The 14,066-nt window shown below is 41.7% G+C and overlaps 1 protein-coding gene across 8 annotated transcripts in view; it reads left to right on the forward strand.

Moving 5' to 3' along the window:
- The window catches only part of ST3GAL6 (ST3 beta-galactoside alpha-2,3-sialyltransferase 6), a 76,957-nt gene that overhangs the window by 35,896 nt on the left and 26,995 nt on the right, over positions 1–14,066 (forward strand). For 6 of the 8 annotated variants that reach the window (XM_031051261.2, XM_031051260.2, XM_005151593.4 and 3 more), the window contains one exon: positions 13,680–13,779. In XM_031051261.2, coding sequence (XP_030907121.1) covers positions 13,691–13,779 — 89 coding nt within the window. In that variant the 5' untranslated portion in view covers positions 13,680–13,690. Of the gene's footprint in view, positions 1–472; positions 495–6,311; positions 6,381–13,679; positions 13,780–14,066 lie in introns of those variants that run through there. The other 2 variants (XM_031051264.2, XM_031051262.2) reach the window with 2 other exon arrangements.

The following is a 14,066-nucleotide window of genomic DNA, read 5'->3' on the forward strand; positions in this document are numbered from 1 at the left end:
GCATGCGTACAGGATATGATTGCATAAATTTCATTTCATGCTAAGAGCATGTGCTCTAACAGAACAAAAAGCCTTTTAATGTACTGCATTTCATGTTCTAATGGAGTTCTGTGCTGTCTGTGGCATTACTTACAATTTGAGAAGACATGGTTGTGCTGGAGGCTGAGGTGGATGTGATGTGGTCAGGGTAGCAAGAAAGAGATGTCAATAGGCAAGAAAGCAGATATGCTTACTGTGTATCTTGTTCTAGAGGACTTCCAGTTTTATGCTGAAGCAAATATCAGACTTTATCCTTATGTTTTATCCTTGCTGCAGTGTAGGCCAGTTTGGCAGGAAGAGCAGAGCTGTTCCACGACAGAGATCCATCACCCTGCTGGTGACTCACAGGAGGTGAACTCTGTCTTGTCTAAGAGCTTACCCGTTTACTGTCTTATCTTAAGAAGAGGTATTCACACATACAGCCCAGGTCAAATCTGGTGCTCAGCAAAGTTCAGGTAAGGGAGAATGGCTGATCTGTTTAAGAATACTGTGATCCTGAAGAAACTGCTGTTTGCTTTGTGTAGCACTTCAGGACTCTTGAAACTGAGAATCAAACAGCAGAAAGAGGCACCCTGTTTCACCTACAGCAGCCAGACTTGGCTCAGAAAGGAACAAATCGAACCGAAGGGTGCTGTTGTTATGTAGCAGAAGGTCCTGTGTGAAGCCATCACTGCGACAGGGACTGGACTGCAGGTTTGCAGTCTGTCACTCGCAGGAAGGCTGCCCAGCTGCCTGCATGCTTTTGGCTCTCAGCTGGACCGTAGGCATTTTAGCCACTGCAGGACAACCCCAGCAGGAGAGCTGTGAGACCCTGAAAGAGGATGTGTGGGTGTGGTGAAATGCACCTTTGACCCCAGTTTTAGGGGTGACTGTCCTCTTAAAAAAAACCCACCCAAAACCTAAAACCCAACACCTCTCCTTTCCTCACCCCCCTCCTCTGAGTGGTGATACACTGATTTTCAGTTTTGGGGAGGAAATGGGTTGTGGTTAACCTTCAGAGAGGATTGAGGTCTGAAAGCCCTAAATGTGTGTCTCTGTGTAGCACATAAGCTTTCCCAGCATTCTGTACTGGACTAATTTAGGCAGCTTTTCTCCCAGACAGATGGCAATTGAAGATTACAGTCAGAGATAATTAGCTTTCCTAATGTATAGGTAAGGAAATGAAGGTGCATGAATCAGGTCTATGAGCTCCACTGTAGTTTGGATAACCACTAAAAGTTAGCACTGCAGTATGGCCTGTTGTAGTGTTATTTTATAGCTGTCTATATACAGAAATACATAAATGAACTTACATAAACTTTTCTATAGGGACCTAAGTTCCCTTATAGCAACTAACAGTCTGTGATGAATTCCAATTCTGGTTTTGTCTTTTAGACTGATCTTTGTTCTGGGCTTTTGTGTGAATTTGTTTTTAACATTGTCTAAAGAAAAGCACAATGATACTCTGAATGCTTAAGCTGGATACACCTATCAAAATTTTTTTTTTTTTAACATATGTACACTTACTGGCAGCCTTTCCCATTCAGAAAAGATTTCTTATGCTGCATTAAATATTCTTCAGGATTACGTTTTTCAACTATGCTATGTATCTCATAGCTCTCAAAATCCTCAGGAGAAGCACTGTTTGAATACTGTGTGTGGTAGTTTCTCTATTCACATCTAAGAAATGAAGCAAAGCGCTAAATGCCTTTAGGGGATCAGATACAGGCTCTGCTGCAACCTGTACAAGAGTTCTTTGTTAGATCAAAAACACTTCATGTCTACAACCCATTCTTAGTTATGATGTTGCTCATTTTCTTTTTCTTCGTATGGGTGTTTTTGTTGTTATTGTAAATAACATTTTTTTTGAGCTTTAGTGCTAAGAAAACAAAGCTGCATATAAAGAAGGGCTTTTGCAAATAGCCTTAATATTTACAATATTCAAGTTTTTCCAGTTTGGCACTGTCAGTTTGGATATAGCTTTCTTATAGTAGTTAGCAGCCAAGTTGTGTATTCTGATAAAATGTCAGAATCGAAAGGCAATGTGAATGTATTCATTGCAATGCTGAATTAAGGCATTAATGGTATCAGAGAAGCTGTTCAAGCTGTTGGTGAGCTCCAGCTTTCTCCTGATGTATTGCATTTGCATGGCAAGGATTTGGTAGGGGGCCACATGGGTGTCTTCTGTGAGGAGCTGCTGGCAGCTTCCGCTATGTCTGATAGAGCCAAGGCCAGCTGGTTACAAGATGGACCCACTGCCAGTCAAGACCATCAGTGATGGTGGTACCACCGCTGGGGTAACACGTTTAACAAGGGGGGAAAATCCACTGTGCAACTTCGGCTGGAGAGAGAAGTGAGAATGTGGGAGCTGTGCAATCACCAAGGTCACTGAAGAAGGAGGAGAGGAGGTGCTCCAAGTGTCAGAGCAGCCTGTGGTACAGGCTGCATACAGCCTGGAATAGGCTGTCTCCATGCAGCCCATGGAGTTCCAAGGATGGAGCAGATCTTCACCTGCAGCCCCTGTAAGACCCCATGAGCAGGGGGATGCTCAAAGGAGGTTGTGACCCTGTGGGAAGCCCATGGCTGGAGCAGGTTTGCTGCAGGACTGGTGACCCTACAGGGACCCTTGCTGGAGCAGCCTTTTCCAGAAGGGCTGCACCCCTTGGAAGGACCCACAATGGAGCAGTTCATGAAGAAGTGCAGCCCGTGGGAAGGACTCACATTGGAGAAGTTCCTGCAGAACTGTCTCCTGTGGGAGGGACCCTGCACTGGAGCAGGAGAAGAGTGTGAGGAGTCCTCCTCTGAGGAGGAAGGAGTGGCAGAGACAATGTGTAATGTACCAATAGTAGCCCTTATTCCCTGTCCCCTGTGCTGCCACGTGGGAGGAGGCAGAGAATCTGGGAGTAAAGTTAAGCCCAGGAAGAAGAAATGGGTGGAGGGAAGGTGTTCTCAATATTTGGTGTTATTTCTCATTATCTGGCTCTGATTTGATCGGTAATATAACAAAATATAATACTAATAACTAATAATAAAACTAATTTCCCCAATTCAAGTCTCTTTTACCCATGATGGTGATTGGTGAGTGATCTCTTCCTGTCCTTATCTGGACCCATGACCCTGTTGTATTTTTCTCTCCTCTGTCCATCTTAGGTGAGTGATAGAGCAGCATTGGTGGGCACCTGGTGTCCATACCTGGGCTGGCAGGATTATTGCCCAAGGAAACTTGCAGGACTTAGTAGTGTGGGGTGAATGCTACCACTTACCTTCATTTTCCTCCCCCCTGAATTAATTTAGTTTTACACTTCTCACTGACTCATTTTGCTGCATTCCTGAGAATCCCAGAGCTCTCTGTTGGCACATATGCATTGCAGCAGATTGACTTGCAGAATCTGCTGTTGGGGTAAATTCCGTCTCAGGCAACTGGGAATCTTGATTTTTTTTAATGTGTATTTTTTTATGCTTATTGTTTTTTGTTTTGGCAAAAATCGGTGAACATTAAGTTTGGAGCTCTGACCACAGATGTGCTTTGTGTGTTACCTAAGTGAAAATTAAACTGTTCAGTTTTGTATGCTGGGCCTCTTAATCCACACAAACCAGCATAATGTAATTTGCTGCTTTTTATAAAAAGAACTGTGGCATCAGATGATGGCGGTCCATGCATTTTGGGACTTTATCATAACTAAGGCTTGCAAATGCTACTGTGAAGACTAGTCATGCAGCAAGCACTTGTGTTTCTTCAGGGGCAGATTCTGAGATGGGTAGCCATCAGGATTTATACTATTATGACTGAGAAATTAGTCTGATTTACTTGGTATCTACTGTTGATGTAGATAGGGAGCATTTCATTCTCTAGGTGCTGGTAGGGAAGTTAAGTAAATCGGTCCTCTCACTTATGGTTGTTAAAAATGAGCGCGCACACACACACACATCCCCACCCAACTTTATTCCCTCTGTCCTTGAGAGTCCTAATTTGCCTGTGAGTGGGGTGGGTTTGTTTGTTTGTTTTGGTGTGATTTATTTATTTTAGCCTATGGTTGAGATTATTCTTTATTTTCCCCATGATGACTGGTAGATACAGTTTTGTAATTACTAGCCAGTCTTGTGAGAGCTGAGGTTAAATCACTGACTCCCAATCAGCTAGAGCTGAATGCTTTAGTTAGGCATTATAAGGAGACAAAGTGTGCCTTGTTTTAAGGTGAACTTAATGCTGTAGTGAATGTGCATGCATGATATAGATAAAGTTCTCTTGTTGGACATTTATTTATTTAGACTGGTATGGTTTCAGGGCAGGGGAGGAAGGGAGGGAACTGGTGAGCTGATATGGTTCATAACTGATATGGTTTATAACTTCCACTTTTTTCCATCTTTTCGCTCTGGGAAACCTAAGAAGGGTTGTTCATTTGACCTCAAGTCTCTGGCTCTGCAAGCACTCATGGACAAAGAAGAGTGGGTGTAAATGAGTTACTGACCTTATAGTGATCTAAATGGTTTGGTGTTTTCTCAACTGTTGTGTAGAATGTCTTTTGTCTTTCTGGTTTAAAAGGAGGTGAAGCAGCAGAACAATTCAAAACCATGCTGCTCTGTTCCTTCAGGCTTGTTTATATTCCAGTCTTTCTGGAAGAAGAACTGAAGGCAGGGAGAAAGTATAGGCTGAGAAGGAAAAGTGTTGTCACCACAGTATGCAGGAGGAGCTGTGTGGATTTATGGCATCCATTTTCTGTGTATTTTATTCTGCTGTGTATTATACCAACACCTGTGATGTGTAATATATAAATAGCAGCCTAGGTTAGGTTGGCTAAAGCTTTAAAGGTTGATCTGGGATAGCACAGCAGGGCTGGAAGAAATCTTTCAGCTAAGGCTGTGTTACTGCGTTTGTGATTGCTTTTTTATTTTTAAAGGTGTAGTTGGAGTTGGTGTTTGCCTTGATTAAAGCTTTGGGGGGCAAAGCAGAGCTATCTGTGCTCAGCTGATACCAGCTTTGTTCTTTTCATGCACAAGTTATCTTTTTAACTGAATCCAAAGTAGTTGGTTTTGTACGGCACTGAATCCTTGTGGCTGGTGGGCATGGCAGAAACTACTGGTCTGTGTTAGGTGCACTGGAGGAAGAAAAAGAGCTGGGGGTGGGAGGAAGAGGGAGTGAAGTGTGTTGGGGGAAGAGGCTTGTAGAGAAACAGGACAGAGAAAGCATATGGAAACATCTGTTCCCAACTTCTGTGCACCTTTGCATAAATTGGACGCTTCATTCTAGTCCTCGTCTCAAGGCACAAAAGCGGGCAAGAAGCTGAGTCTGTGGACTTAATCTTACTCTTGGTTATAGTTATAGGCAATGTTTCTGGAAATCTGTGATACTTAGAAAGCTCCAGTTAGGTGAGAATCCGGTAGTTACTGTTGTTCCACTTCCCCAAAAAGCCACAAGTTGGATTGAGATCTACCCAGGGCTTTTAAACTCAAGTTAGCAGTGTTTAGCTGTATTACAAAAAGCGTGTCTCTTGTTGGGATGAGCCCCAAGCCATTTTGGAACATCAGAGAATATAGTTTTCTATCTTGGAGGGGGAAAAATAACTTAAAACAACATTCACCAGTTGAGATATATCAAACCAGCTATTTTACACTTGCAGATTTAATTGTATGTCTACACCATGCAATGGAGCATTCTGTCACCTTGACCTGGTGCCAGGGATCCACATTACACTGTGATCTGAGCCAAAATATTAGCTTGGATCTCAAGGGTGACATAGCAACCCTGTGATAGCCACAAGCTGGAGATAACATGTTCTGCCTCTCAGCATGGCTAATTAACTCAGCATCAGACAGTTGCACCAAATGCTGCTCCTATTGAGGGCCATTTCAGTGAGACCAAATCCCCAGTGCTCCATTGTGTTTTGCTCGTCAGGCTTTTCTGGCAGAATGCACTGGCTGATGCTGTGTACTCTTGTTTTTCATCTGTGAAGCTAGTATTTAGTGTCAAAGTGACATTATATTTTGCACTGGTAAATCCAAAAATTATGTATCTCTGTGAAACAAGGCACATCACTGACTGTGGTACCTTTTTTTGCAGCTGAAAGGGAGGCTGTTTCAATAAGCTTTAAAAAAACTTGTAGTAACTTGACCTAGGCTTGCACGTGTCTTTTTTGCTATCCAAGAAACAGTCTTGAGTGCATGCAGCCTCCCGTTTTTGGGGTTTTTGTTTTTCCTTCTGACCTTTTTATTTTTCTTGTTCTAGCTCCCACTGTGGGACACATGTGAAAGCTCCTGGGTGGTCAGGCAGAGGGAGGGAAGAGGAGTGAAAAAGAGGTTATGTACTGCACTAGATAAAAAGGATGTAAGAACAAGAGGGTCTGAGCCTGGTAATGACTGCAAGAGTAAGTCAGGACCTACAAGCTTTTTGCAGCTTTTGCCAAACTCTCCCTATTGTTGGCATGTTTTCTTTGGAAAGCTATGAACTCATGTCTTTCAGATCTTGCCTGAAATGTTGAAGGCCTTAGGTTTGGCTAGAACAGACCGCCATACTTGATTTCTTGCATGAAAAAGTAATGGGAATTGAGGTGGGAGTGTGGGACTGGAGATGAAGATTTGGAGGGGAGTAGGTGCTGTGTTGCCTGTTATGCCCAAAACAGGCAGATAAACTGTGCTTGTTCCCAGACCTGCCTGCAGCCTTCTGTAGGGGAGCTAACCTCCCTCTTCCACCAGCCATCCTGTCTAGGTATGCTTCTGAGCTTTAAGTAAAACTGGAGAGTCACACACCAGGGAAAGTGATGCAGAGATCTCTTTGAATATTTTAGACAGAAGCAAACTGAAATAAAGATTGTAACTGAAAAATACAGATTAAATTGTTTTTCCTTCTTGCTTGACCCAGCTGTTGGGAATGTTCTGGTGAGAAGCAAAGCACTGGTGTCTGTACTTGAAAGGCAGAAATAGAATAAAATGGTGATGACTTGTCCACAAAATAAATGTCTTGCTGTCTCTTGTGGTACATAGTAGGTTTCATCATTAGCAGGATGATGAAAGGGAGGCAGGCAAGCACTTAGTTCCTAAACCAAATCTGTTAACTCTCACAGCCTGTCCTGAATTTGTGTGCAGTACTTAGCATGCAAACATGCAAAAAGTCAGAGGTGGGCATAGCTTTAGTTTACATCTCTTCCCGCTAGATTAATGTCAGCAGAGGCTATATTTATGGCTGTAATAGAACAACAGTTGACTTAAACCTACTAAACATCACTACTACTGTGATATAGAATTTACTGGACATTGCTTGCAGTTGAGTACATGGAGAAAAAAAATATTTTCAGGCCTTTTGCAGCTTTAGAGAGGGAAAATGTTAGGGAAACACTGGAAACCTTCCTTAACAAAGAGGAGCTCTGGAGGAAGATCATCTTTTTTCACAGTTAGCAGGATCCTGTTGAAGTAAATAGCTAGTTTGGTAAGCTGTTGCAGAGGAAGAAGGCTCTGGTTTTCATACCAAGTCACCAAACTCTTCCTCAACTGCTTATACCTTCATAATTGAAAGAGAAACATCATATCTTCCAGTGCAGGAAGAATATTCCACTGCTGGTACAGATATTGTGAGGTGGTGGAAGTCCCCAGTGACATTTTAACCTTGTTTTTTTGGTGTCATGGATTGCCCAGGCCTTCAGGAACAGGAATATCTGCTTTGGTTTTGTATGGGGTGGGGCAGGTTAGCAAGAATCTTTTCCAACTAAGATGCTAACTTGCTACTACAAAACTAAGCCACTGTTGTTAGAGAGTTAGTAATGTAGTTTTAATTCACAGCCACTTTGCTAGGGTAACTCAATATATCCTCTTTGAAACTAAATATTCCTGAGGTCTTCTGTTTCTTAGTAAACTGAAATCAAAAGGAGGATTGGAAATGATGAAAAAATATAAGAAGTGTGTGAGGAAGGCATTCGACTGACTCAGCTACTTCAGTGCCTTTAAGATTCTGCTGCAGTGCTGTTGTATTGTCCGCTACAGCATTTCCTTCCTGAAGAGGGGAAGATTTAATGAACTGTGCAAGAGCAAGAACTGGAAGAGTTAATGATGAAGACTGTATATATTTGGCAGAAAATATAGATAAGCTGCCATAATGTGAGTACATTAAGGCACATAACTTGAGACAAATGATGATCAGAAAACACCCTTCTTGGTTGTCATCTTGCTGTGTAGTTGTTCCACCAGGCGTGCACTACATCCTGACCAAAAGGAAGCAGTGCTGCAGTACTGGTGATCACAAGCAAACCCACAAGAGACTGTCTGCATCTTAAAAATCCCGATATTTCTTTTTAAACTTTTTAGTAGGTTTTTTTTTGTGCTTTTTCTGCTGTCTCTTCAAATTTCAAGGTCCACTCAAACCATATTTTCATGCTCACTTCCCTTCCTCCCCCACAACTACAAGAGCTAGGAATTTGAGGTCTGAGTGAGCTGAAATTTTCATGCTGTCAGTTAATTGCATTAGCAAGGAGTTAAACTTACAGGACTAGGTATGGAGCCAACAATGTTTTAAGATTAGTAGTTTTTAATTCAGCAGTAACCACTTTTTAGTTAAATGTTTAGTGATAGTCAAAGGTGCTTTATAAAATGAGTGGCACATACAGAAAAGTCTCCTGCATGGTATTACTGACAACCTAATTTCAAGGAAGAAAGGAAAAGTAAGGCTTACAAGGGTAATGGAAAAAGGTGCTTGTAATGTGGTCATGTGATTGCCCAGTCCAACAGCTGTAGTTTTGTGTGTGATTATTCTGTGGCATGGCTGCATCAACTGCATATGTAAGTTGAAAGATAAACTGGAGCTCTGAGGTCGTGACTCGTATCAGATACCACACTTGATGAAGTTGCAAAATAAGGACTAATTGTATGTAAAGATGCAGTTCTGACCAGGACATTGGTTTTCCACTTCCACCAAGGAAAGAAAATATTAGCCTCTGGGATTATATAATAAATTTGCAATGTACTCAGTGTGTTGGTGGGAGCTGGGGTGGACCCATCTGTCCATAGGAGATGCAGGCTGATCTTGAGATCACTTAATACCATAACAAGGTCTGATAATTCTGTAATTGTAGTTCTGCCTTGGCACTTGGGTAGGAAGTTGATGAGCGGAAGTTGGCTTAGATTCTTGATAAAAATTACCCATCAATCTTTTTATAATGCTTATGCATCCCATTGCTTGCTTACTTACAGAAAACTGACCAGCTAACACTATGAACATTGTGCCCTGGCATGCTGGGCTCCTCACCCCTTCCTTTGTGTGGATCACCATAGGCTTTTTAGAAAGAGGAGGAAATTGAATAGTTGAGTTCCAGTTTTGTCCACCTTGTTTTGCTTAACCCTGACTGACCTTGGCCTAAGGGCACCATGACCTCTGTCAGTCAGGTTGATGAGCTTAAATCAAGATGCAGGGTTTTGTGTTGCGATAAACAAGCTGGAATGGGCCTGTCATTTTACATCTGAGCTGTGTCTTCTCAATTGCCTATTTTCTTGCATCTCTGACATGGGAATTTTCTAGTGCAATATTTATATTGTAGGAGTTTGTTTTCCTTTGATTAGCTTTCTGTAACACTCAGTTATTTTAAAATAGGGAGAGCTGGAAAATGCTGTCACCATTAAAAATGCAGCCAGAATAATTTGTTCCATAAACAAGACAATGGTTCTGTTTACTAAACCAGGTTAAGAAAGTCTTCACTAAAAAGGCTGTCTTTCTTGACTACAGAACTTTCTTAAAGAAAGGGGAATGGGATGGTGAGAAGACACTCGTGTAACTAAGGCCGTTTATGTTTGTAAGAGCTGAGTTAGGTACACCCTACTGATGCTACATTCTCATGTGAGTACCACACTCATTGTCCTACATGCGATACTGAAAGCTGCTACAGATTCCTGATGATGCTGTTTGAAGAATGTTGACCTACATTTTCTTGTTTAAATGAATGTTTTGCAGGCTGTATGAATATCTTCATAAATACTTTACAAACTTTTTTTTCTGAGTAATACTGTTATTCATAATGTTTTGTTCTTTAAATACCCTTTGTTTTGTCTTTGCTCTGTTTCATACCTTGGTTTGACCCTTCAGCAAGGTCTCTTCCATTAAAGTCAGCAAAATCAGCAATTTAATCAGTTGCTTGAAGAGCTGGTTCATTATGTTCTGTTGTTTAATTGATGTTTGCATTGATTGAATTAGGGAATAAAAGTAAGCAGTTAATTTACAATTCAGTGGGATATTTTAGCAAACTTCTGCAAACCAGGAGGGGGTGAAAATACTGACAGTGAAAAAAACCCAAACAAAACAACCCAAGGAGAGCAGTATCTTTTTTCAAATATAAAATCATTTAGATTGAAAAAAACCTTTAAGATCATAGAGTCTAACTGTAAACCCAGCACTGCCAAGTCCAGCACTAACCTTGTCCCTAAGTGCCACAATCTGTACATCTTTTAAACACTTCTGGGGTGGTGACTCAACCACTTCCTTGGGCAGCCTGGTCCAATGTTTGACAACCTTTTTGTTGAAAAGATGTTCCTAATATTCAGTCTAAACCTTCCCTGGTGCAACTTGAAGCCGTGTTCTCTTGTTACTTGGGAGAAGAAACTGGCACCCACCTTGCTACAACCTCCTTTCAGGGAGTTGTAGGGTGATCAGGTCTCCTCTGAGCCTCCTATTCTCCAGGCTGAACAACCCCACTTCCTTCAGCTGCTCTTCATAAGACTTGGGGTTCTAGAGCCTTCACCAGCTTTGTTGCTCTTCTTTGGACATAATCCAGCAGCTCAATATCTCTGTTGCAGTGAGAGGCCTAGAACTGAGCACGGGATTTGAGGTGCATCCTCACCAGTGCTGGGTACAGGAGCATCATCACTGCACTGGCCCTGCTGGCAGCACTGTTTCTGATACAGGCCAGAATGCTATTGGCCTTCTTGGCTGCCTGGATATGCTGCTACCTTATATTCAGCCAGCTGTTAACCAACACCCCCAGGGCCCCCTTTTCTGACAAGTGGCTTTCCAGCTACTCTTCCCCAACTATGTAGCACTGGGTGGGGTTGTTGTGACCCAAGTGCAGGACCTCAGAATACTGATGCAGCCTGTCCAGATCCCCTGTAGAGCCTTTCAATCCTTAAAGAGATCAAACTCTCAACAGATGACATACAGCTTTGTCATCTGCAGACTTACTGAGAGTGTACTTGATCTCTTCATTCACATCATTGATGATGATACTGAACAGAACTGGTCTCAATACAGAGCCCTGGGGAATGCCACTTGTGGCCAGCTGACAACTGGATTTAACTCCATTCACCATCACTCTTTGGACTTAGCCATCCAGCCAGTTTGTTACCCAGCAAAGAGCATACTTGCCCATACCATGAGCAGCCAGTTTCTTCAAGAGAATGCTGTGGGAAGTGGCGTCAAAGGCTTTACTAAAGTTTAGGTAGACAACATCTACAGCCTTTCCCTCATCCTCAAAGTGGGTCACCTTTGTCATAGGAGATCAGGTTAGTCAAGCAGGATCTGCCTTTCATAAGCACATGCTGAATGGGCCCGATCACCTGTTTGTCATGTACATGTGTGCATAACGGTACTCAAAATGATGAGCTAATTGCTGTTAATGGCATTTAACTAAACCCAGTAGGGAAGGGGTTTTTTTTAGTATTCTTGCAGTTTTAGGGAAAGACTTACAAAATTATTGCAAAAAAAAACTCAGTGTTTGCTCTAGAATTTGAGAGTGACTGTCAAAAAAATTTGTAGTAACTCTTCCAGAAGAGTTAAGGGATTGGGAGCTGTAAGGGAGGCAATGTTATTTCCCAGGGAGGGTGAAAGGTTGAAATCTCAACAGCTGCAGCCTGTAGTTCATCCAGAACAGAGCAGGACAGCCTGCAGGGTATACTTAAGGTTGATAGATGATAGTTTGTTAATTGTGTGGTTTTGTTATAGTTAGATACTGTTATAAAAACTCCATCTCTAACCCTACAGTTAAGCTTGTTTGAAGGATGGGCAAGGGGTGTATGTGTAAATAAGGAAGTCATGTCTTGTTGCACTCAAGTAATTGTAACAGATAGTTCACTGTTAGCTTCACCTCAAAGAAATGCCTGTGTGAGTGGCAATACTGTGTGTCTTAATCAGTAGTTTGTGTCTCTATTTCTGATAACAAAATGTAGTGCGCTCTAGTAGTTTATTGGTCTTTAGTGCAAGGTATGATGTTAAGATGTTACTAGCATAAAGCATATTGCTGTAAACCATCTGGACTATAACTATTTTGAGTTTTATTGCCTTAGGGCTGTTTAACACAGGTTTAAAATAAGAGCAACTCTAAATGTTCAAAAAATCAACACAGAATTTTAAAAAAGAAAATTAAAAAACAAAAGGAGGAAAAAATCTAAACCATAAATCCAAAGGCTCTGCTCAGCAGAAAAATGCAACAGTATGTTTTTATATGGCTTGCGTTTGCTGGACAGCTGTTTCATACCTTCACTATAAAAACACAGATATGCAAGTAGGTAATCATGTATTGTTCATATTGAACCTGCTTACCATGGTAGGGGAAGAAGTGAAAATAATAGAAGGGTATAGCTCTTGAGTAAATTTCCACAATAGTTTGTGGCCAGAATGGCTATTTTGGACTTCTACTAGATTAAGCAACAACAGTTTATTCATAACTACTTGAGAGGGCAGCTCAGTGTGTTAGGTGTGAGCAATGCAGAAGTTTCTTTTCCCTCAGTGTTTCTTGCCAGATACATGAGCTTCTGATATGTCTGTGGGTTTCTTCTAGTAAACTGTGCAATGAAGTGTTTTAAAAAATTAACACTATTTCTCCATAATTAGTAAGTTCCATAGATTGGATCCTATCTTGTCTTCCTTGCTTTGCGATGTGTGAAAATAACATTTTTCTGTCACTTGAGCAATGAAGTCTTAGAGTCCAAGGCCAGGCTGGATGTGGTTCTGAGCAACCTGAGCAAATTGAAGATGTCCCTGCTCATTGCTGGGGGGTTGGACTAGATGACCATTGAATGTCCCTTCCAACCAAACTATTCTATGATTCTACAAAGTCTGTCCTCAGTCAGGAGCTGGAGACTGTACAGGACATGAGGAAATAAGCAGATGGCTTCAGTGCAGCTTTAGAAGACCAGAAACAGACTTTAAGAATATTCAGTGGTCCTAAAAAAGGTGGTAGCAATTTTAGGTAGCGCTCGTACCCTGTTCTGCTTCATTGGCATCAGCTTATTTACCTCCTGCAAAGTACTAATGCTTACTTAATTGTGTAATTGTGGAAACCTATAACGTGTGGCGCAAGAAAGAGGAGAAGCTCAGGTACCTACCTGTAAAGGCCAACTTCTGAACCAAGAGGCTGGTTTCTTTGGCCTTAAAATGGGCAGAAAGGAGCTCTTACTCTGATAGGCTTCTGGAAGAGCCCATCTTCTTCCTGTGCCTTCAGAAAGAACCTACTGTGAGACCTGCTCAATGCTTCTGTGCAGAGTATGCATGTGTTGTAGGTGCAAAACAGCGTTCAGCTCCTGTCACTGTGACTTTGTATGATAAATCAAACCAGAGTGCTCCCCTGTCAAATTTGTGGTGGTGATAAATGCTTATAATAATGATGATTTCCTTTCATAGGTTTCAAGATGCTTTATAAAAGCTCATGTTAATAGCATGACTTGGATTTAAATGTCTTGTTCTTCTTACATTTCAGGTCTACCAGTCATGAAACGAATTCTTCTGTTTTTTATCCTGGCTGCTGCTGTTATGTATGGTATACTGCATGGAAATCTGTGGAGAAATAACCTCTACTGGTATGGTGATGCTTTGTTCAATTACAGTGCAAACACCCTCATGGCTGTAAGAGATGTGGCTGGCAGTTGCTGTGTTGCTGAAGAGCTGCTTAATAGTGATCAGCAGAAGTGAATACTGCTGTGTTTTGTTTTGTGGTTGTTTTGTTTTGTACTGTGATTTATTCTGTCGTGTTGACCTTCTCTCATGTCACTTTTAAACCTAGTGGTTGATTTGAGCCTGGTTGTGTGGAGAGATCAGGACCTCAGAGATAGGGATAGCCCCTCTGAGTTTCAGGAAAATAGGTGTT

Source organism: Melopsittacus undulatus, chromosome 2 (genome assembly GCF_012275295.1).
Source record: "Melopsittacus undulatus isolate bMelUnd1 chromosome 2, bMelUnd1.mat.Z, whole genome shotgun sequence".
Lineage (NCBI taxonomy): Eukaryota > Metazoa > Chordata > Aves > Psittaciformes > Psittaculidae > Melopsittacus > Melopsittacus undulatus.